This window comes from Exophiala oligosperma, assembly GCF_000835515.1.
Source record: "Exophiala oligosperma strain CBS 72588 unplaced genomic scaffold supercont1.5, whole genome shotgun sequence".
NCBI classification, from domain to species: domain Eukaryota; kingdom Fungi; phylum Ascomycota; class Eurotiomycetes; order Chaetothyriales; family Herpotrichiellaceae; genus Exophiala; species Exophiala oligosperma.
The window spans coordinates 320,092-341,737 of NW_015622822.1; the positions used below are offsets into that span (position 1 = coordinate 320,092).

Genomic DNA, 21,646 nt, shown 5'->3' on the forward strand with positions numbered 1-21,646 from the left:
GTTGACCTGGTCCTTGTCGCCTTGAGACCTTTTATTGTTCTGTCATTTTCGTTCTCCGCAATTTCAGTTTGCAGTGGTTCGCCCGTACTGTGCTAGCTGTCGCATCCCCAATCATCGCTCACCTGCCGCGTTCACATAACTCGACCGTCGTCCGATCGCCCCAAAGTATCATCGGTCTGGGATTCAGAAAGTATGAATGCTAGACACGGTTCAGCAGAGATTCACTCCGAGGAGGCTGAGATATTGAGTTTTTCTGTTCGGGGATTCCTGGGTATTTACGGAGTAGGTCGCCACGGCGTACTTGGTGTGCATCTCTAGCAGCATATGAGAGCTGATCATGCTCATTCTCATGCTCATACCTACAATGTTGTATGCTCACTCGTGTTCGTAGGAGGGGCAAGTCGTGATGATCTCGCGATCATTCCTGTTTAGAGCCTTCTGGAGGGTGGGCTATGGCTCGGGGCTCTGGGCTCTGGATCTGGGGACTCGGCTACTTAGGTCTCAGCAGGATAACCAGACTTCTTCTGGCGACAGCTGGCCTTCATACCCCCTTCTGTAGTCCTCAAGAGATGACCCCTGGTCCCATGTCCACGAGCTGTGCTTTGGTGTCTACGGAGTACGAGGCGCTGGCTAATGATGAGCCGTTTCCCCAGAAAATCTCTTCAATGGCCGGCAGGGTCAATTGGACTGGTGACCCAATCAATTTCGTTTACTCCACCCCTCCTTCTGTGCATTGCCCCCCCCCATCCCCTCCTTTCCTCTTCCTACTGGTGTTGCCTCGTATTGCTGTTAGCCAGGGAAAGAAATCTGTCCTGTCATAGCGCCATTATTGCGGCCTGGCGTGACCTGCAAGAAGAGGGGTCAGCAGTACTGCCACGGATATTCCAGGCACCCAAAGCCATCTCCAGCAATTCCGCTTGCCCTGCCCTGTTGCGTTGTCTGGTCCATTGTCCACAGTGTCCTGGCCTGCGTTTGCGCCATCTGCACCATGCATCTCCGCTCGACCCCTTCGTTCTGCTGGCGTTTTGCCTCTCGACTTCCCGACTCCCTGCTCCCCTGTTCGCCTCCCACCAATAGTCGAGTGCTTTATCCCATTTACCACCCTGGTGAAGGATCCTCTTCCTCCCAGGTTTGACTTGCAGGATCACCCGAGCACGAACACCTTTTTTGCCTTTCGTTGCTCAGCATCGACCCTGCCCGCCTCATCGATCCTTTTTGCTCCCTTACTGTGTCCTGGTGTCGCAGATTTAGACTCCATAAGCAGCGTCATAACTGTCGCCGTGTCAAGCTACCGCGGAGTGACTTTTCGTTGCTTTTCTCTACTTGCAGACTCGTCCACCAAACCTCGCTTTCTGGATAGGCGGAGTGCCCAAAGCAAATTGCGCCCGGACCACCAACGGCCTGCTCTGGACGTTTGCACTGTTCCGGCCACGGTGCTTAAATTTAGGGGCCCCTCGACACTGCGGGCAGTTGCGTGAGCATCTGACAGGAACCTGTTGAAGAATAAATCCTGGGGAAACCGGCACGCTTACACACATCATAACATTTATTTCTTGCTTGGCCTGGTCTTCGGATACCTCCGCTCATCGACATCTCCAGCCTACTTCTCATCGTACCATCCATCTCTTTCAACCGACTAAACGCAGTCCAACAATTGCGTACTATATCGTTGCGCCAGGCGACTGTTTTGAGCTTCATGCAGAGAGCGGCTGTGTTGTTCTCTAGCTGACAACGTAGTGCTCGAGTGCCACCCATTGTTTCCCATCGGTCTTCATTGGTTGTCTGAGCGCGCCCAAGTCTAATTCTTCTTTCGACCTCTCCTCACTGCCTTCATCAATCCAAACTCCTGGGCAGTCTTCTCATCATTTTTATCACAACGCGCCTTTGCCTAGGCGAAGTATAACAAAGCCGTCCTCAGACTCTGTACGTCACAAGGGCGCCGCGCGCCTTTCGCAACTCGACCCGCGACTAGCTATGCGAATAGTTCCCTTCCAGCTCCTCACGTCAACCTGGTTATTCTGAGGTAAGTAACATTCTTTGCACCTTCTATCCAGTCTATCTATTTGTATCTGGCCGTCTGCTTTGCTTTCGTTGGCACGTCCCAAAATTGAGCGAGGCACGAAGCATGATACGCCAATCCACTCTGGCTCCTACCTAACTTACTGCAACCATACCCCTCCATGATCCGAACTAGAGATTAACTGTTCAGTTGGTCATGTCAGTACTGTACTATATTTGCTAACTCGCTTCTCCATCTGCCAGGGTCGATCAGGTTCACTACGACGTGGACACTAATTCTACTCCATCATCATGAGCAACACTCCTGCCAAATCGAATCTTTCCGCTCGAGGGCCTATGCCGGCTTTTGGTGCTTTCAATCCACACCAAGGTTCTGCATCTCTTCTTCTTGAGAAGTCAAACCCCGGTCTGCGACGTTCCACTCCGGATTCCGAGGCTCTTGCTTCATCCGATGATGAGGTCGACCATGGAAAGTCATCCACCACAAATGTGAAGGCGAACCGGAATGTGCGCCGCACCTCCTGGCTGAACGACGTTACGGTGACCAACCCAAACCGGAAACCATCGACAACCGGCCTCTACAGTCCCTCGACTTCACATCCCGGCACTCCTGGTTCTGAGCAATCGCCCTGGTCTAATGCAAATATGGCCACCCCTAGTGCTGCCTGGCACAACCCAGGAAACAATCCATATGGCTGGAATATATGGGGTCAAGATGCTCGCAAAGACCCGCCAGCTAGACTACAGGAAGTGCTACCTGCGACAAACGGCGATGGCATTCCCTTCTCGATCCCATTGCAACCAACGCCGAAGACCTATCGATCACAGTCGTATTCCGTAGGCCAACTTGACACCACATCGGCACTTCCAGCGGCAGCCCCCGTGTCGACCTCGATCGAAGCGACTCGGAACAGGTTAGGAGGCGCATACCCGTCCCTCCAGCGACGAACCTCCAGACCAAACGGCGTTGGCGGGCTTGACTCCGTTGGACTTGGTCGGCTGAGAGAAGTCGACGATGACGAGGAAGAAGCTCAAGCCAATGGCAGCATGCCGGACCTGCTTGCTACTGAACAGGCACGCGTTATCGAGAGACTGGAGAAAGAAAATGCTCAGCTTCGTCAGGCAGCACAAAGAGAAAGGACGTTTTCTGCAGCATCCGCCACAACTCAACCACCTCCTGGATTCAGGACGCGCTTACGGGGCGCAGTCCCGGAAGAGGAGGAAAATGCCATCGATGACCGCGATGAACTCATATATCCAGGCCGTCAGAACACTGCTAGGCGCATGAGTGAACAGGCCTTGGGCTATGTCGATCGACAAGCCTTTCCTGTTACTGAGAGCCGCAACTCAGATGGCGTAAAAAAGGCGCATTGGCAGACCTCACTGGGATTTGGTCCTATCCCAGAAGCGCCTCAAAGCCGCCGACATTCCTTCGCCGATGTGCCAACAAGGCACGGATCATTCAGCTCGAGTGGTAAGCAATCACCCAAAGAAGACATTTTCATCTTGAAATCTTACATTTGTACAGAACGTGGACATGAAATGAACATGTATGAGACTAGCACACAGGCTTTGTCTCAAGGAGAAGATCGTAAGTCAGCTCAATTCCTTTCCCGGGGAGTTATAGACGTTTGCCACGCTGAGAAGCTCTCATGCTTACGAGGTCCGACTATTGTAGCTGCTTATTTCAACACCGATGAAGCCACCCGCCGCGCTGCCGATGCTCGTGTTCAACAATCCCATCAAAATTACGGCCATCTCAACATGGGACAGTATCTAGAACCTCCCATGCAACCTCTTTACATCGTCAACTTCAAATGTTGTCGCTCGGACGTCTTCTACATACAAGAAGGAACAGGACTGCATGTCAGCGTGGGTGACCTGGTCATCGTGGAGGCCGATCGTGGGACTGACCTAGGCACGGTCCAACATACCAATGTCTCGTGGGAAGATGCTCGACGGTACAAAGAATACTACGCAGAGGAGCACTACAAATGGTTGATGATGTTCTCGCTACAAAGTCGAAATGGAGGCCCCAACGTGGTCAACCCTAACGGTCTCGCAGGACGACCTGGAAGTGCCGTGGGTGGCATGGGCCCTCAGAATCACCATGGCCACGATGGCTCCCACCAGGAGCTCAAACCCAAACTTATCAAACGATTGGCTCAAAACCACGAGATACAGGCATTGAGAGACAAAGAGGGTAACGAAGCCAAAGCTAAACGTGTCTGTCAACAGAAGGTCATCGAGCATCGACTGAACATGGAGATTTTGGATGCTGAATTTCAGATGTCAGTACTACAGTACTCCATACAAGGACCGCTGCTAACGATAAATTATAGGGACAGCAAAAAGCTCACGTTCTACTACTTTGCCGACAGCTATATCAATTTCAACGCGCTTGTAACAGACCTTTTCAAGGTCTACAAGACTCGAATTTGGATGTCGGCAATCAACCCTGCTTCATTTCAAACTCCTACTGCTTCTCTCGGCCTGACACCGGCGTACAACGCTGCACCTGGCGACGAGCGTCATCGGAGGCGCCAGCAGACCGCACCTACACATGAACTTGGCCCACAACCAGTGACAACGCCATTCGGAGACACTTTCGATGCCGACCGCAACTTCAACAATCAGAGTCAGGCAACGCGGAATGCATACTACCCCGGATACCAAGATGCTGGTGCCGCTCATCAACAAGTGCCGCCGAGTATGGGATCCTACCCACCCAACATGGGAGGGCAAATGGATCCTTTCATGTCGTTTTATGGTCCTGCGTACCCAGGTCTCAATCCAAATGCTGCCACTTTCGCCAGCGGGCGAAGTGACTTTAGGGCAAGAGGCCCAGCTCAACCGGATTGGATGGGTAGGTTCCAAGGTCTCTCTCTCGGGTCTTGAGAGGTCCAAGAGGTAAGAGACGACGCTCAGGGCAATATGCTCGACCCTACTGTAAAGCCTCTTTCAACTCTTCACATCGCGCATGCCTGCGGGGGAATGGCAACATGTAGAACTACGTTCATGGTTACGAAATACACCAAAGAGATGATCCAGCATAGATACATTCTTTTAGGGGCATACAAAGACTACAAGATTTACATTCGACGATCTGGGCGACGGTGGATTCACCTGCTGGAGGGATATTTAGTACTACGTTTGACCAAAATTTGAAGCCGAAGGTGTTCAGGTGCTTGGAAAGACAAATTGACGACAACTTTCTAAGTCTGCTGTTTGTGAAATTTCAAGAGTACTATATGGATGCGAGACCGAGCTGCTTACGACATATGACCCAAAAGAAGAGATTGAGAGAATCCTTGAGACTGGCAATAGCGCTAACAAATTTGTGGTCTGTAATTATAATAGTACAGGTGTGCTTATGACTATAACGGCAGCCTATTTGACATTGGTGTACGTTCCCACAGAAAAGGGTAGTCTCTTCTCTTGGATTACTTCTCCTGCTGCGAGCTCGCTGTCCACCGTGACTGCGCCAAAGAGTGTCTGATCCAAACCGACGTAACCTTCAGGTAATCTACGCTCTGGATCCAGCAAGACATTGCCATCCTTGCACATGTTTCCAGTCGCCTAACTTGAACTACAATCGCACGGGTTTCCAGTTCAAGCTGATTTTACACAGCGAGCGACACTCTGCCTCAATCTCGACGTCTGCCCGGTGGTCCAGAGTAGATGACAATGTCAAATGCACAGAAGAATAGAACATCACAGCCTGAAACCGATGGTAGTGTCCTCAATGGCACTGGTGACCTGGCGTAACTATGCTCCTCAGGGCAAGGAAGCTTGAACTAATCATATTCAGGATTGACACGGAGCGCATGGGAAAGATCTGCAAGAAGCTCAAAGAACCGGATCCGTGGCCAAAACGATTCTCCCAAACTGTCAAAGAGCGACATGACAAAATCATCAGGAGGGCGAATGAGATTAAAGAGCAGGAGTTTGTACTCGTCCTGTGGAAGGAAGTCCGCCATGCACTGACCAATCTCAGTCTAGCAAGGAGGGATGAGTTCGAACGCGAATTCTTGCCGCTCATACAGGAAGCGCTGGGAGGGACCGGAGACAACAACGAGGGAGCCAGCCCGGCAGACCTGCCCATCCACGTTGCGTATCTCGGCGCAGAAGGACAACCATATTGTGAAGCTATGGTCACTCTGATGAAGCAGGCGGACGCACTGACATTCACATTCGATCAGCTCTCGGCTCGCGATCCTCCGCCATCACGTCTAGCCGAAATCAACAAATCTTTTGAGCAGGACAAAGTACTCGCCGTAGCAACTGTCGAAGCGGGAAGGCGGGTGGCAGAAACGGCAGTAGACGACCTTCTCGCCGACAGGTTTCAAGAGGTGCGCAAGTCCAGTGGCCTTACTGCAGAAGAGGAGAACAGGGGGAGGCTACTATTGTCGAGAGGAGTCACGACAGACACACCGACATATGAACCATTGGGTTGGGGAAATGTCTCTCGGGATGCCGAAAGGGCATTGAGGAAGCTCTGCTTCGCGGGTGACACGCATGGGAAAGACCATTGATGCTGATGGCACATATTCGGGTCAGCTCTTGCTAGGCAGACTTCTCATATACTCTGCAGACGGAAGAAGATGTATCTGCGTGGCACTCCAGCCGCAATAGACACGAGCAATTGTACGTGAGTAAGATAGATTCAATGAGCGGCGGGTGGATGATAGCAGCCCCCCAGGAGCCATGTCAATTCTGATTGGCCATCAGATCAGCCAGCAACCCACATCGCCGCCAAGTTTTCGCCAAGCCTGCGCACCACTTTGCGATTTTGATTTTGCAGGAATCCGGGTCTCAATCAACGACTCAGTCCATACCACTTTTTTACTTCCTCAACACCAGTCTCTTCGCCAGGCACAAACAGTCAAGGTGCGTGGTAATCAAAGCGTTCTAGACAAGGCGACCCAAGACTAACGTTTCACGAACACAGATGGGTGCCCTCAAATACGTCGAAGAACTTCACAAGAAGAAGCAATCCGATGTCCTTCGATTCCTTCTCCGAGTCCGCTGCTGGGAGGTGAGCTTTGTCCCATGAAGAGGAACAAGATGGAAGAGAGAGGATGCAAAAGAAAAAACACAAGATATTCTCATCTCTCTGGTCCATCGTGTGGCACATTTGACCCTCCTTTTGTGTCTTGCTATACACTCGTTGAACATTTTGCTGAGAGTGCATCAATATAGCTCCGACAATTGAAAGTCATCCACCGCGCTTCCCGACCCTCTCGACCCGACAAGGCTCGTCGCTTGGGTTACAAGGCCAAGCAGGGCTATGTCATCTACCGTGTCCGTGTCCGACGTGGTGGTCGCAAGCGACCAGTGCCAAAGGGCGCCACCTACGGTGAGTAAAATCCTGTCCTTGGCGTGCTCAGACGAGAATCTCTCCTCGGTCGCCCCAGGTCAACGCGAAACGACGAAACAAGAAGAAGAAGAAAGAACTTGAACTGACGGGTTGAATTTGCAATTTCTAGGCAAGCCTACCAACCAGGGTGTGAACCAACTCAAGTACCAACGATCCCTCAAGTCCACCGCCGAGGAGCGCGTCGGACGTCGTTGCGCCAACCTCCGGGTCCTCAACTCGTACTGGATCAACCAAGACTCCACCTACAAATACTTCGAGGTCATCCTGGTCGACCCTCAACACAAGGCCATCCGCAGAGATCCTCGGATCAACTGGATCGTCAACCCAGTTCACAAGGTGAGTCCTGTCTTTGCTCGTCGATCATGATCGAAGGATCCGAATAGGGAAGAGATCGGATATGCTGACAATTTTTTGTTTCCGTCCATAGCACCGCGAAAGCCGTGGCCTCACCGCGACCGGCAAAAAGTCTCGTGGCTTGGGCAAGGGTCATGGATACAGCAAGACCACCGCAGGAAGAAGAAAGACCTGGAAGAGACACAACACCCTGTCGCTCTGGAGATACCGATAAACGTATCGCAAGCACCACCACCACCACCGGCAATAGTCCTGGCGCTTGTTGTGCGTCGGTTCGTGGCTGTGGTCATGTCATGGATGAAACATGGTTGTTCAAAACATCAGAAAAATTCACGAATGCGGTCTTGGCCGTGGCCAGAGGGTTATCTAGCATGTGGACGAGGACAAATCGGCGTCGTGCCGCGAGCATGAGGAGTGAAGAAGGGGAATTACAAACGCCCTTTGGGACATCTCAGCTTGCGATTGCTTTGATGCTGCATCATCATCATCAGCAGCAATCGGTCAGAAGGTCTAAATGATACCAAACCAAAAATTGCAAGCGTTTTCATTGCCCAATGTCATTTCCAAGGTCATGTTGGCTTGCTTTTACCCCACATACGGGAAGTCGTTCTTCCTTCTCTTTTTTTCCCGCTTCCAACTAAGTGATATGAATATCGATTGTGTCGTGCTGTAGATATCCTGCGTACGAGTACACCCGAGGGCAGGCAAAATAACATTCGTCATGAACGTGTTTCGATGTCTTCTTTTTGCACTTTTGTTGAATTGGTTTTGATACTCCGCAACTCCGGGTATATATCCCTATGTACGTATCCACGACGTCTGTGTTGTGTGCTTTCAAGACCCCACGATTGCCTGTATGACTTCCGACGCTGCTTCGTTGTTCTTTTTCGTTCCCACCTTGGCCGCCAGTCCGGAAAGGATGATGAGGTTCAAAAACTGTTCGTCGCAGGCCACGTTGATCTCGAACCCCTTCTCGCCCGACCCCATCATACCCGAGGATGATTTCAGTTTGGCCAGTTTCCTCCCCGACCCGTCGGAAAGTTCCAACGAAGACCCCGTCAACTGGTCCGCCTTCCACTTCAACGTCCCCGCCGGGGGCCACTGGAAACTGAAACTGAGGGAGAGTTGGTTCATCTTCATGGGGATCTTTTGGTTGTGCACTGTCAGCGCGGCCGAGTGGGACACGGACGACGTGGAGGTCGTGCCGATGAGGCCGGCCGGGTTGATGTAACCCCGGTACAGGGACACCTTGTCGCTCGAGATCATGACCGTGTACAAAGGAGGAGCGTCGACGGGGTACCCTCTCGGGTGGATGAGGGTCAAGTTGGGGTCTGCGGGACATGGTCGTAAGACGAAACGTTGGTTGCTGTCGTTGTTGTAATTCACATTGTTCGTCGTCCCCTTTGTCGGTCCCATTCCCATGCCACCCATACCCATGGAGTCGTCCGATAGACTGTCGACCAGCTTTGATACGTAACGACTCATGTTGGATTTTTGTCAAAGGTCGGTGGTCTTTCGTCAACTTTGGTGGACTTTTATAACTCGATATGTACTCAATTCCTCGCTCGCGGGAAAAAATGGATATGATATAAAAAAAGGGGGAAATTCAAGTCGGAAGGTTGAATTGAAGATCGTAAAAAACTTGTTGACTCGATCGATTGTCAGGCGTTCATCAAGAGCCCTTACCTCGGGTGTGTAATGGATATGTATATATATACACAAAGTACGGAGTATATAACCACTTGCAAGGTAAGTCAACCTCGTAGTTTCATTCTTTTAATTTTATCGGTTTAGCAAGGCAGATCCTGCCGTCACCCAAAGATCGCCATGGCCAGTATTCACGGTTTTGCTGCGCCATGGGCTACAGGTCCAATCAAGGCACAAGAAAAGAAAAGCTGAAGCCAGCCAAGATCAACGAACGGAGAAGGGCAATCCCTTGCAGTTAAGTAGAGAGATCTTCGCAAGGCTTTGTACCATTGGACGCCTGGACGCTAAATCGCAAATGGCTCAATGCAGCGCTGTGCACCCTCAGCCTGATGGTCCGTGCATAATGTGGCGCGACCGAGAGCGGCGCAACGTCCCCCGTTCGAGTTTCCCGACGGAATACTTTCTCGTGCTTCGTTGGGCTATATACCGCGCCCATGGTACGTTAACTCCAATCTGATAGAGGTCACCTAGAAGCGGAAGAAAAACAGAGCATGGGTCAAAGATGCCGGGAGTTCCGTCCGGACGAGGCTGCGATGCATGTCGCACGCAAAAGAAAAAAGTATGAAACTCTCTCTAAAAATCAAACAAAACCATACCCACCTTCCTTTGGAAGGGGGGGGGGTGTGTGTGTATGTTTGTATGTGTATGTGTAGATCCCTAACCTGTCAATTGGGTAGTGTGATCTTTCTCAACACCCTTGTCCACGATGCAAGAGGTTGAACATCCCCTGTACAGGCCAGGGTCAGCGACGATTCAAGTTTATGCATAATAACGGGGAAAAATCTTCGTCTTCCCCGCCTTCATCGAGAGAAGGGAGCGTCATATCATCAGCGACAACGAGAGGCGGCACAGATAACAGCCCTCATCAGCATAGTCAACGTCGGCCGCTGCAAGTGTCTCCACACTTCGCGACGATGCCCGTAAGAGTACGTCCGGGATTGAACTGCGAGCAATCTCGACTCGCCATTTCCGTCATAGACAAGATCAAACCCACCGTCGGAATCAGGTACAACCTCGCATGGACGTATGGGGATTACCTCAACGATCTACCCCGCCGGCTCGGTACGAACGTGGCGCTGGACTCTGCGACCGAGGCCTTCTTGCTCGCCGTGAAGCGCTCCATGAACCGTCAGGAAGTGGCTGCTCCGATTGTGCTGGAGAGGTATGGTGTCGCTTTGACCGCGCTCCGGAATTGTCTGGATGATCCGGTCAAGGCTCGGGAGCCGGAAACGCTCGGTGCGATTTTGCTCTTGATGAACTGTCAGGTAAGCACTCATTTCTTTTCGATCCTCGGAGAATCTCGACTAAGCACAACCCACAGCAATACATTTGGTCTCCGGTCAAGCTTGGGCGTGGTCACGTCGAAGGTGCAGCTCAGATCTTGAGGTTGCGGGGTCCCCCGAAACAGGATGATCCTTTTGAGAGGAATCTTCTGCTGTCCCTCAGAGCTGTTGTGGTAAGTTTTTCTGTGCCCGTACCTTTTCCCTATTTCCCCTCCCCAGTGGACAACAACAAACTGTTTATCTTTACCATCAAGCTCACTTCTTTTGTCTTGTGACCTGTCACAGCTCTTCGAATCCATCTTCACCGATCGAGTCGTCTTCACGGACAAGGAATGGATCGACATGTTCGATAGGAAGCTGTACTCTCTCTCACCAGAGGGTCAAACAGTGCAATGTATGACACGATTAGCAAACATGATGAGAAAGGCAAGAACTGTCCTGGAGGACGACAGTGCGTCCCAGTTCGAGCAAGTCGTCATCCAGCATGAGGTCCAGGGTCTTTACCAAGAGATCCAAACTGCCGTCGGCACTTTGCGAGAAAGGTATCAGAAATACAAAGGTGATATGGCGTCCAGCGAATTTGTCTGGAATGACATGTCCGATCTCATACATTGTCATACCATACGGACGTATGCACTGGGACTCGGAATTACCGTCTTCGTCAATGAGTTGCGTATCGCCGTGTGGCCGGATCCTACAGAGATCCTGCAGGAGTCTTGTGCGCTTGCGTCGGAGATTACGAACTTGGCTAGGGAAGGTTGCCGATATAGGCCTCTTGGAAGCAGTGCCTTGGGTATTTGTCTCATCGCCGCCGAAATGGCGGCTGTTGACGACCCGATCCTCAAGGCGGATATACGAGTGTTGAGGCATGATTATGCAATGGACTATCGGGACGTGGAGTTTGAGCAGCTACCCGTCGCCGACGTCGGCACCTTGGTCTGTGGTCGTCAGTATTCTAGAGCTCTGAAGAAGAAGAATGCGGTTGTTGACTCGAGTTCGAGTTCGACTCCTGCTTGAACTTAGAGCTCTGGCGTCAATAGAGGTAGAGCGAGGCGTGTACGGAGCAGACATGATGGGTAAAATTCGTGTACATACGACAAGAATTGATGATGGTTTTGATACCAACTCGCTGCTAAACGGTGTTGTCAAAGTGAATTGAGAAAGAGGAATAGGTCAGGCTGTCGAGTAAATAGGACGAGGCTGAATATTTATTCCTCGAACTCAACGTCCCCCGCATTATTGCCTCAGGTTGTTTTTTTGGGCTGCTTGTCCCCGCAGAAGATTTCTTGGTCCACCAACTTTTTTTTTGGGTACGCCTACTGTACATCAACGAATACAAAATACGAGCCACCAGAGACATATTTGATTACTGCATACCCTTGTGACTCTGGGACAAGAAGTACTCGTGTGTAAGAGAGAGAGAGAGATTCAACCAAGTCCGTCAAGAGGATATCGAACCATGCCGTCCACGACCACCACCGCAGCCTCAGCCACCACCACGCTCAACTTGACGGCGGCGAAATCTTCGAGCGCGGACGTCGAAGATGAAGACATCTACGATGAGATCGAGATTGAAGACATGACTTACGACTCGAACCTCGAAATCTACCATTACCCATGCCCTTGCGGGGATCGCTTCGAGATCGGCATCGCCGACATGCGAGACGGTCAAGACATCGCCGTGTGTCCCAGTTGTAGCCTGATGATACGGGTAATTTTCGACGAGGATGATTTGCCCGCAACAGATGAAAAGAGTTGAGAGAGAGAGAGAGAGCGTATTTATGGAAAGGAAGCGTAATGTCAACGAGGCCCGAGTATGACAAAAATCATTCTTTGTCTGGCCCGGAGAGACAGAGAGACAACACCCCCGCTACCAAAACAACAACAAAACACACTTTTGAATAAGCGCACCGTGATGCAGAAAGTGTTTTACGGCCAGTATTGAGCATCTGTTCGAACGTACTACGGATCACGAGCGCGGGCGATACTGAAATGGAGGAAATATCTGACAGCATTACTTTGGAAAATGGCAAGATCAAGCACTCAACTCGGGCAGCAACGGGGACAACCATGGCCAATTAGATCAAACGTACTTACTCGCTGAACGAGAGTACGGTCATTCGAGGAAGCGAATGTATGCGACAAACGCACATCCCCACGAATGTGAAAAAAGACGTACGCACACTGCGCGGAGAAAGGACGAGAAAGTGGTAAACCTTGGAGAAGATCATCAAGTCATTTCCATCAAGAGGAGTGAGCATGGCCAACGACCACACCTATCGTCTCTTTTGTCCGGGGATGTCCATCTCAACATTTATTCATTCTTCACAGAGATTTGTGGTGAATAAAGTCCTCGCCTACACAAGTCTTTGAGCGAAGGACCGACCATCTCTTCCCTCATAAAGTATCGAGTCAATCCGCTACACCTGAGTGCCTTTGAGCGAGTCAACAGACGAGCTGATGGACCTGTGCCCATTTTTGGGGACATCTACATACTTGCTTTTGTTCCGTACATGGCTAGTTTGACATACCTACCTTGAGCACCCAAGTAATAAAATGGTGGTCTCCAATCACATCACTTCCAAGCCTTTGATATATCCTTACAAGTCTACACTTACAAAAGTGGACTGTTCAAATCATGATCCAAATATCTTCTCACCTACCGGTTTATACTCCATCCCCCAACCTTCCAATTCGGACTTTTCGGCACCCATTTTACAAATCCGTATCCTGTCAACCACAATGTCTCGTGCCCATATATAACTTGAATCTGGTGTTGTTATCGTCGAGGCCGATGGGTTTCTCTCTCGCACCGCAGCTCTATCCTCGACCGCTTTCCCATCATTAAAATATCTCAGTATATCCCTGGCGTCGACCGTCACTCCACCACCACCACCACCACCACCACCTGTGCCTCTCCCCTTTGACCTTGTCGCTTTGACGTAGATCAAATTCGCCACCGTGGCATGTAGTACCAAAGGTCTCGTCTCCGTGACGAGTCCCGCGTCCCGGAACCTCCGACGCACGAGGTCCCCAAACGGCAACAGTCGCCCCGTGTCTTCGTCGGCGTGGGCGAAGAAGACGCGGCTGCTACTCGCGCGTGGGAAAGTGCCGAGGCCGTGGAGGGTGACGGTCAGAGTCGTCGGGCCCGGTTGTTGTTGACTCTTTGTCGCTTTTGGATCTGAAGACGTCTGAGCAGCGATGTCATCCTTGTCCAACTTCTTTGACGTAGGCGGTGGTGATATCGCTCTAGACAGGGACTCCAAAGGTTTTACAAGAATGGTTCTTGTCATTTTGATAGGACTTCCTCCATCTCTCCGTTCCTCGTCCACATGATGATCATCATTCCTCCCCTCGTCGTCGGTTCCTGGCTCAGGTGAATGTTCCGCAGAGCCCTCGGCATTCAGACTTCTCGGACTCGTCGTCGTCCTCACACCGCGATTGTCCCCACCGACCGACTTCCCCGCTTCTGCCAACAATGCCTGATAATCAATGCCCTCTAGCAACTTCAGAGCCCTCTCCAGGTCCTTTGGGTTACTCAAATCCATCGCTCCCAAAGTGAGATGAAAAGTTCCGGGAGGACGATGTGCGGCGGGAGGAATAAGACGGAGTGTATCGTCTCGTCTCCCGTTTCCACTTCCACTAATCTCAGTCTCGATGTCGGTACCATGTTGTTGAGCCCGTGACTGGGTTCCGGAGTTGGACTCGGGCTCTGTAGTCGTGGCTTTTCTTCTCGCACCACCTCCGTCGATAGTCGGTGTTGTGGTGGTGGTGGTGGTGGTGGTGGTCACCGATCGGAAATAAGCCAGAGATTCGGACAACTGTGGGATCGAAGTCTCCGTGGCTAGAGGCAGACAGACAAAGTGTGTCGGCCTCTTGTTGTTGTTGTTGGATCTCGGCTTCGTCGTCCAGGGCCTACTTTTTCCCTTGGCGAAGGCATCGTTTTGCCTCGAGCCAGCGTCGTGCGTCCGTGATTGCGAACCATCCTCTGATGCCGCCATGACGGATGATCGATGCAAAGGTCGGGGTGGTCTTTTGGCAAAGGGCGGCTCTGCGGCGGTTGCAGCAGCAGCAGCAGCACCAGACCAAGTAGATGTAGCTGTTCGTACTCGTACGTCTTGGGCGGCGTTTCCGATGATGCTTTTATAGCCCTTGCGCAAGGTGGTCGCCCCTCGCCCAATCAACATTGAACTTCGACAACCAACAATAGTGGTCCCCGTATTAATGATGGTGGAACTCGAAACATCAAAATCGTTCGAACGAGTGCATTGGGCACCAGGAATGGTCGGCAAAACTCACATTACGTGAATTGAGTCATTGCCGAGTCATCTTCGTTTTCGTGTCGATTTTTATCAGCTGCTTTGTGGGTGAAATGTGACTCATTGTATATGGAGTAAGGAGTAGCAAAGAGGCAGAATTCAGGAATGAGACAAGGCAAGGTGATCGGGCTTAACTGGGTAACTAACAGACGAGGCTGAACGGGGCTCTCTCTAGGGGTTTTGTGCCCCAGCAATGATGCGCCTATTAGGAATGCAGTCTACTTAAGCGTCACTGCACAAGCACCCTTAAGCATCACAAAGCTTTTCCGCAACCTTTTATACAAACGCCTTCTTCGCTTTCATAGTTCTCATACCAGATACCAGTACTGTAAGACATACAGAATACGCTTTTTAAAAACCCATATCATATAATGATGAAAAGACCTAGAAACAGCACCAGTTCTCCTTCACCCATTCAAACGCGTAATGATACTGACCATAAACCCTGAATTATATAACCTGCTATCGTATACGTTGATTCGAACTTCCAGAAGCCCACGTTTCAATCCATAGACAACTGCTCAGCAACAATCACCTTTACCTTCATTCCCCATCCTTCTCGTCCGCCAACCCAACGCTTTCTCTTGCCCACCTTGCTAACCCTCTTTGCGTATCCTTCAATTCGGGTCCTGCCAACGATTGGATTCTCGTCCTCGTCTTCATCATCATCTGAATCACCAACCAACTCAACCTGTTTGTCGGACCTTGGAATCGAAACTGTGAGTTCGATTCCATTTCTCTTTCCTGACTTGCCAAGATTGTCTGCAAAACGCGCAGAAAGCCACAGCTTTGGCTTCGAGCCGATGGCACCTGTCGGGTAGATCTGTCCAATCAACCAGGCCACAGTGCCAGCATATCTACACCACCAAACTTCCTCTGGTGTTAGAATATTCTCGAGGAGTCGTTTGTACTGTTCCTCTCGCGGAGGAAGTTCGCCGTCGTACCGACTTTCCAGCATCAAGGCAATCTTGGCTCGTGAGGAGTGAGACAAGCCATGCGCAGAGGCTAGAACACCACTGATCGTACAGTATAGGGCCGAGAACGAGGCCAATTCCTTGCTCAGAGTGCAATGTTGGAAACAAAGATTAGCCAGACCTTCGATGATGTGGGATGTAATCGATTCGGGCGAGACCATGCCAAACGCTGGTGGTGGCAACGCACTAAGTAGCAATCTCTTGAAGTCGCCAGCAGATGGCCGCGCAAAAGGAGCAGAGGCGACGGCGATAGGATCCTGTGCTCGTACTGATCTTGGTAAGTCTCGAAATAGTAACCCTTCTCGCACTCCTCCCTGACAGAAACGAGCTACCAGCGGCCCTCCCAGTGGCAACGTGTTGGATAAGACATTGATCAGAAAGGCGACTGCAGGAACCTGATATCTGCGACGGTCTGAAACACGGAAGATCTTCTCCGCATTTTTGGCAACTTCCTTGAGTCTTTTGGTGTTTGTGAGCTCCTCGTTGAAGACCTTGAAGCCATTGATGATTGAGATTGGATAGTTTTGGCCATGTTTCTGCGACTCATGGAGAAGTAGATAACCCCAGCCCCGAAATCCGCCGCCCGACAAGTATAGATGCCATCCACCTTCTCTACGTGCTCGATCTGTAAGCTCTGGCGGAATTTCCAAGCTGTCCAGTGCTTCTCGGAACCTCTGACTGATCTCCTGTCTGAATTCCTCTCGAGCCTTCTCCGGGTCGGGGGATTCCTTACAATCTTCCAGCCTCTTTGTCACCGCGGCAGCACCATAAGGGAATGACACAGCGATCTTAGGACTAGTCCTTACCATCCCGTCCTCCGAGATGATCCAGGTCAGTTGGGCACTGCCGCCTCCCAGATCCATCACAAGTCCCTTGACAGTCGGCAGACTACTTACAATACCCATGGCACCAACGTTGCCTTCTTCTTCCTTGCTCAGCATTTGAACTTCTAATCCTGATTTCGCCTTGATATGCTGCGTAAGCTCTTTGTTGTTGAGAGCCGTCCGGGTGGCTTCTGTGGCAACGACGGAGATGTTGGCCCCTGGGACGCCAAACTCATGGCAGACAAGACTGAATCGTTCCAGCTCAGCGGTGACATTTTTAATGACGCGAAGTGGAATGGGGATTCTGTCTCCGGTTTCTGGGTCAAATTGTGCATCGTAGAGCGAAATGCCAGAACGGTCCTTGTAGATTGTCGGTAGGATTCTGGTGGTCGGAGGGGACAGGTCTGAGATCGAAAATCGGATCCCATTGCTGAACGATGCACTTTGGTCAGGGTAATTCGAAAAATACAGACACTGGATGTTGTGACACACTCACCTTCCGATGTCCACAAGGCCAACGAGATACTCATTCTTTGCTGGATGGACCCGACGCATCTTTGCGGTGCCGTGGGGCTGTCAATCCCGTGTCAATGAATAGGCGGTACTCGTAGGGGCGGCGAGGTAGACTGGCGTTCCACCACGCCGTGTTCGCACGATGAGTCCGTTTGATAGTCAAGCACCGGCTTCAGATGCTGTTATGAGCACATTCCCGTCAGTCAGTCGAACTCCCTCTGATTGATATCCAGGCATATCTTGCACATGCTAATCGTATGCTGGCAGGACAATCAGCTGCCATCCCGAAGACAGCTGACTCGTTCTTCGGTCATAGCTTCCCACTCCATCAACGGCGGGTGGAACTGGCCTACGTCAAAAGTTGAGATCATACAGCGCTAAACCGAATGCACGAGTACGTAACTTCGTTGTGCCGCCAGTCACGACTCATCAGTCGTTTGCATCGTCTCTCGCCATCAACCAGCTAACTGGTAAGAGTACGCAAGGGACGACGATCAATTCAGTGCACCCATGACTTCTCTATGCCATTTGGACCCTTCAAGCACGAGAACGAGTTGAAAAAAAGAGGGTTGTTCAGTACATCATTTCAAGGCTGCGTTAGCAAACTGTCTTTCGTACTATCTATTTAGGGTATCTTTTCGAGAGCTGATGAAGCTCTTCGTTGATGTCCGTTGAAGGACATAATCTTCTCGTCTACCTCTTTGAAAGGTAGGTAGGACACAAACTTTTGGTCGTGTCTGTCATATCATCATCCCGACCTTCTCCCAATCAAGTCGTTGAGAGCCTGCAATTCTTTTGCCGTCCAAGAACAAGAACCCGTGTCAATTGTATTCTATGCGTTGAGCATTAGAAACAAACCCTAAAGGTGCCGGCGCCGGTGTTAAATGCATTCCAAATAAAACAATACAGAGCGATATCTAGTAGCGGTAGAGGTCGGACTTGAAGGGACCCTCAACTTCCAGACCCAAGTACTCGGCTTGGACAGGGGTGAGTTTAGTGAGTTTGGCATTGACGTGCTCCAAGTGAAGAAGAGCCACTTGCTCGTCGAGGATCTTCGGCAGCACATACACGCCGACCTCCTTCTTGCCGGTCTTGCCGAACTCAATGTACTTCTTGCCGAAAGCCTCATCCTCGGCCTTGTACAGGAGGATTTGAGCAAGGACTTGGTTGGAGAATGAGCAGGACATGACGAAAGAGGAGTGACCAGTGGCACAGCCTAGGTTGACTAGACGGCCTTCGGCCAGGAGGATGATGTGACGACCACTGGCCATGGTGTATCGATCGACTTGGGGCTTGATGCTGGTGACCTCCTTGGCGTTCTTCTTGAGCCAAGCGACATCGATCTCGATGTCAAAGTGACCGATATTGCAGACGATGGCATCGTTACGCATGGCCTCGAAATGCTTTCCGACGATGATGTCTCGGCAACCGGTGGTGGTGACGAAGATTTGACCTTGGGCAGCTGCATCATCCATGGTGACGACTTGGTAGCCGGAGACGGCAGCCTGCAGAGCATTGATGGGATCAACCTCAGTGACAAGGACACGGGCACCCATGCTGTGGAGAGCTTGAGCACAGCCCTTGCCGACATCACCGAAACCGGCGACAACAGCGATCTTGCCAGCAATCATGACATCGGTAGCACGCTTGATGCCATCAACAAGAGATTCCCTGCACCCGTACAAGTTGTCGAACTTGGACTTGGTGACGCTGTCGTTGACGTTGATGGAGGGGCACAACAACTTCTTGCTCTTGAGCATGCGGTAGAGGTGGTGGACACCAGTAGTGGTCTCCTCTGAGATACCGTAGCAGCCCTTCAACATCTCTGGGTACTTGTTGTGGACGAGGGCGGTCAAGTCACCACCGTCATCGAGGATGAGGTTCAAGGACTTTCCTGAGGGGAATGCCTTCAATTGTTGTTCTAAACACCACTCGTACTCTGGCTCTGTCTCACCCTTCCAGGCGAAAACTGGGGTACCACCGGCAGCGATGGCGGCGGCTGCGTGGTCTTGTGTAGAGAAGATGTTGCAGCTGGTCCAGGTGACTTCAGCACCGAGGGCCTTGAGGGTTTCGATGAGGACGGCAGTTTGGATGGTCATGTGAAGGCAGCCAGCAATTCTGGCACCGGCCAGTGGCTGATCGGGAGCGTACTTTCTGCGGATGGCCATCAAACCTGGCATTTCGATCTCTGCGAGTTCGATCTCACGTCGACCGAAGGCGGCCAACGAGATGTCGGCCACCTTGAATTTTTGGGCTGGAGCACTCATGATTGCGGTAACGAAGGGCTTCTTTGGAAGGAGGAATTCTAGGTGAGATTATGGTGTTTAGTGAAAAGAGAGTGAGTGAGTGGGTTATGAGGGGTTGGGAGATCGCTTTTTCTTGTCCTCACCGCAGATGGAGATTTAAAGACTGATTGAGACTGCGAAAAATTGGTACGGAAAATTGTTGTCCCGCAGAAGCGCATTGTCCACCAATCAGCCCGTCATTCTTCACCCATCAACCCTCCTTCGCTTGTTTTTCAACTGCCGAGCGTCGAGGACTGGAGGACTCTCTGTTGTCAACGTATCATCAGGTTGTGTTGAAAAGGAAAAAGAGAATCCCCAAAGGATATATATATATCTCATCTCTGAATGCCTCACAATGTCATACATGGGCATCTCCACATCATTTGATGTTTGTCGCCAGTCCTTACACATACAAGTGGTGCCCGAGTCGGGGCCATTGGTGAGGTGGGAGTGTGGACAGTCACGCAGAAGGACATGTGTCGCCTGCTGGTGGCCTTCCCTGCGTCTTTATCGACGCTCGATGATATTTTGCCCCGATAAGGAAATGAGAAGCCTGGCGCGGCCTCACTCGTCCTCGTTACGTCTCCTATGCACCTGAGATGCCCTTCTCCCTTTTCAACAGGCCCTTGGCAAGGTAGGTACTCGCCGTACGTTTGAAATGGCCGGCTGTGCTCGCTTCCCGGCCTCTGGCAGACTCAGTGGCAGCGACCAAGTCCGCCAGGACAATCCAACAAAAGTATTGTGCATGGTCATCTTCCTCAACTTCCTGCCTACTGACCGCTCTTTTTTCTCGTGGAGTCTAAATACTTCTGTTCGCGCGTTGTCCTACATTTGACACAATTTCCCAGCGTCAAAATTCGCCATTGCATTGCGCCATTGCACGCCTATTTTACACAATTTTGCACAGGACCACAAAGTTACTCAACAATCAAATAATTGGTTATCATCTCGACTACTTAATTTCAAACACAGGTAGCTTCACTCCCATTGTTCACAGTACAAGCAACCTTGGTTTTTTCTGTTCGAGCTCAGAGGTCGGATCGCCGAAGAACAGGATCGATCGATCATCAATGACAACTACCACTATACACGTTCCCTTGGTGGCAGAAGAGGTAGATTTGGGGAACCCATTGCGGAATACCACTCATGCCCAACCAGGGGGTTTTGAGCATCAATCCGGCAAGATAGACCATCTAGATGCTCGCTGGTTTGTGGTGTCGCCTTACCCCGAGCCGGAGCATATGCTGGATCTACAAAGTATCGATACACCAAACCGTCTTCTGGCTTTGGCACTGACAACCCTGGCACCTGCTACAAAGGAATATGCCACTACGACGTACCAAGATGCTATCAATTGGAGGGATGTAATGACTCGATTGAAGTCCTTGGTGCGAGAACAAGGATACACTTGGACTAGCCAAGAGTTCTACGTCGTTGACTTCCGGTCAAAGCTCATGGAAGATATCGATTCGGAACTCCTGTTCAAGCTCGACAAATTCTCTCACGTCGAGGCTACTCAAAGCGGTGGATTGTTGAAATATTGGTATGGCACTCCGGACGGCAACAGAAGGAACCTGGCAACATGTGAGTGAACCTGTCGGATTACCTTTTATCTTCCCAACTAACGGTCTTCGAGGTGTCTGGCGGAACAAGAACGACGCAATCAAAGGAGGCACTGGACCATGGCATCAGCAAGCTCGCGCTATCATCCCTAGAATGTATGAGCATATTGATGTCCGAGGTGTTCGCTTGATCATCGAGGACGATGTAGCAAGTTGGACTTTTGCACCGTATTGAGGTTTGCTTGGGAAGATGACACCCTCGGGCATTGAAGGAAACGACCAAATTGTATACCGTCCTGGGAATTACTCGGCGAAAGCGATCTTTTTTTCTTTGGAAGAAGGTATTGGACTTGGGATAGACCGGCGTGTAATAATTTTCTGTATGAAGCACCAAAAATGTCAAAGTCACCCGAGACTATATTGAAC

General features: G+C 51.0%; 10 protein-coding genes across 10 annotated transcripts; 6 read left to right on the forward strand and 4 right to left on the reverse strand.

Moving 5' to 3' along the window:
- Positions 1-1,450: 1,450 nt before the first annotated feature.
- PV06_05504 (uncharacterized protein) lies at positions 1,451-5,416 on the forward strand. Its single transcript, XM_016406520.1, has 5 exons — positions 1,451-2,023; positions 2,263-3,493; positions 3,548-3,610; positions 3,698-4,310; positions 4,362-5,416. Exons 2-5 carry the CDS (start codon positions 2,311-2,313, stop codon positions 4,915-4,917), a joined length of 2,415 nt encoding a protein of 804 aa, XP_016262124.1. The 5' UTR covers positions 1,451-2,023; positions 2,263-2,310; the 3' UTR covers positions 4,918-5,416.
- Positions 5,417-5,706: 290 nt separating this feature from the next.
- On the forward strand, positions 5,707-6,554 carry PV06_05505 (uncharacterized protein; the record flags this gene model as incomplete). Its single annotated transcript, XM_016406521.1, has 2 exons — positions 5,707-5,783; positions 5,831-6,554. The coding sequence occupies 2 exons, from the start codon at positions 5,707-5,709 to the stop codon at positions 6,552-6,554; spliced, it is 801 nt and encodes a 266-aa protein (XP_016262125.1).
- A 172-nt stretch (positions 6,555-6,726) lies between these two features.
- Positions 6,727-8,343, forward strand: PV06_05506 (60S ribosomal protein L15; the record flags this gene model as incomplete). Its single annotated transcript, XM_016406522.1, has 5 exons — positions 6,727-6,909; positions 6,971-7,057; positions 7,222-7,378; positions 7,509-7,735; positions 7,827-8,343. The coding sequence occupies 5 exons, from the start codon at positions 6,727-6,729 to the stop codon at positions 7,965-7,967; spliced, it is 795 nt and encodes a 264-aa protein (XP_016262126.1). The 3' UTR covers positions 7,968-8,343.
- Positions 8,344-8,587: 244 nt separating this feature from the next.
- On the reverse strand, positions 8,588-9,238 carry PV06_05507 (uncharacterized protein; the record flags this gene model as incomplete). The annotated part of the gene is made up of 1 exon (XM_016406523.1): positions 8,588-9,238. The coding sequence occupies one exon, from the start codon at positions 9,236-9,238 to the stop codon at positions 8,588-8,590; it is 651 nt and encodes a 216-aa protein (XP_016262127.1).
- A 666-nt stretch (positions 9,239-9,904) lies between these two features.
- Positions 9,905-11,760, forward strand: PV06_05508 (uncharacterized protein; the record flags this gene model as incomplete). Its single annotated transcript, XM_016406524.1, has 4 exons — positions 9,905-10,019; positions 10,138-10,725; positions 10,782-10,916; positions 11,029-11,760. Exons 1-4 carry the CDS (start codon positions 9,963-9,965, stop codon positions 11,758-11,760), a joined length of 1,512 nt encoding a protein of 503 aa, XP_016262128.1. The 5' UTR covers positions 9,905-9,962.
- Positions 11,761-12,080: 320 nt separating this feature from the next.
- Positions 12,081-12,502, forward strand: PV06_05509 (diphthamide biosynthesis protein 3; the record flags this gene model as incomplete). Its single annotated transcript, XM_016406525.1, has 1 exon — positions 12,081-12,502. The coding sequence occupies exon 1, from the start codon at positions 12,203-12,205 to the stop codon at positions 12,500-12,502; it is 300 nt and encodes a 99-aa protein (XP_016262129.1). The 5' UTR covers positions 12,081-12,202.
- Positions 12,503-13,379: 877 nt separating this feature from the next.
- Positions 13,380-15,058, reverse strand: PV06_05510 (uncharacterized protein; the record flags this gene model as incomplete). The annotated part of the gene is made up of 1 exon (XM_016406526.1): positions 13,380-15,058. Exon 1 carries the CDS (start codon positions 14,928-14,930, stop codon positions 13,380-13,382), a length of 1,551 nt encoding a protein of 516 aa, XP_016262130.1. The 5' UTR covers positions 14,931-15,058.
- Positions 15,059-15,333: 275 nt separating this feature from the next.
- On the reverse strand, positions 15,334-17,618 carry PV06_05511 (uncharacterized protein). The gene is made up of 2 exons (XM_016406527.1): positions 17,357-17,618; positions 15,334-17,290 (listed from the first exon to the last, which is right to left on the reverse strand). Exons 1-2 carry the CDS (start codon positions 17,413-17,415, stop codon positions 15,565-15,567), a joined length of 1,785 nt encoding a protein of 594 aa, XP_016262131.1. The 5' UTR covers positions 17,416-17,618; the 3' UTR covers positions 15,334-15,564.
- A 321-nt stretch (positions 17,619-17,939) lies between these two features.
- On the reverse strand, positions 17,940-19,776 carry PV06_05512 (adenosylhomocysteinase). The gene has a single exon (XM_016406528.1). It carries the CDS (start codon positions 19,638-19,640, stop codon positions 18,291-18,293), a length of 1,350 nt encoding a protein of 449 aa, XP_016262132.1. The 5' UTR covers positions 19,641-19,776; the 3' UTR covers positions 17,940-18,290.
- An 806-nt stretch (positions 19,777-20,582) lies between these two features.
- On the forward strand, positions 20,583-21,629 carry PV06_05513 (uncharacterized protein). Its single transcript, XM_016406529.1, has 2 exons — positions 20,583-21,242; positions 21,295-21,629. The coding sequence occupies exons 1-2, from the start codon at positions 20,729-20,731 to the stop codon at positions 21,453-21,455; spliced, it is 675 nt and encodes a 224-aa protein (XP_016262133.1). The 5' UTR covers positions 20,583-20,728; the 3' UTR covers positions 21,456-21,629.
- Positions 21,630-21,646: the final 17 nt, after the last annotated feature.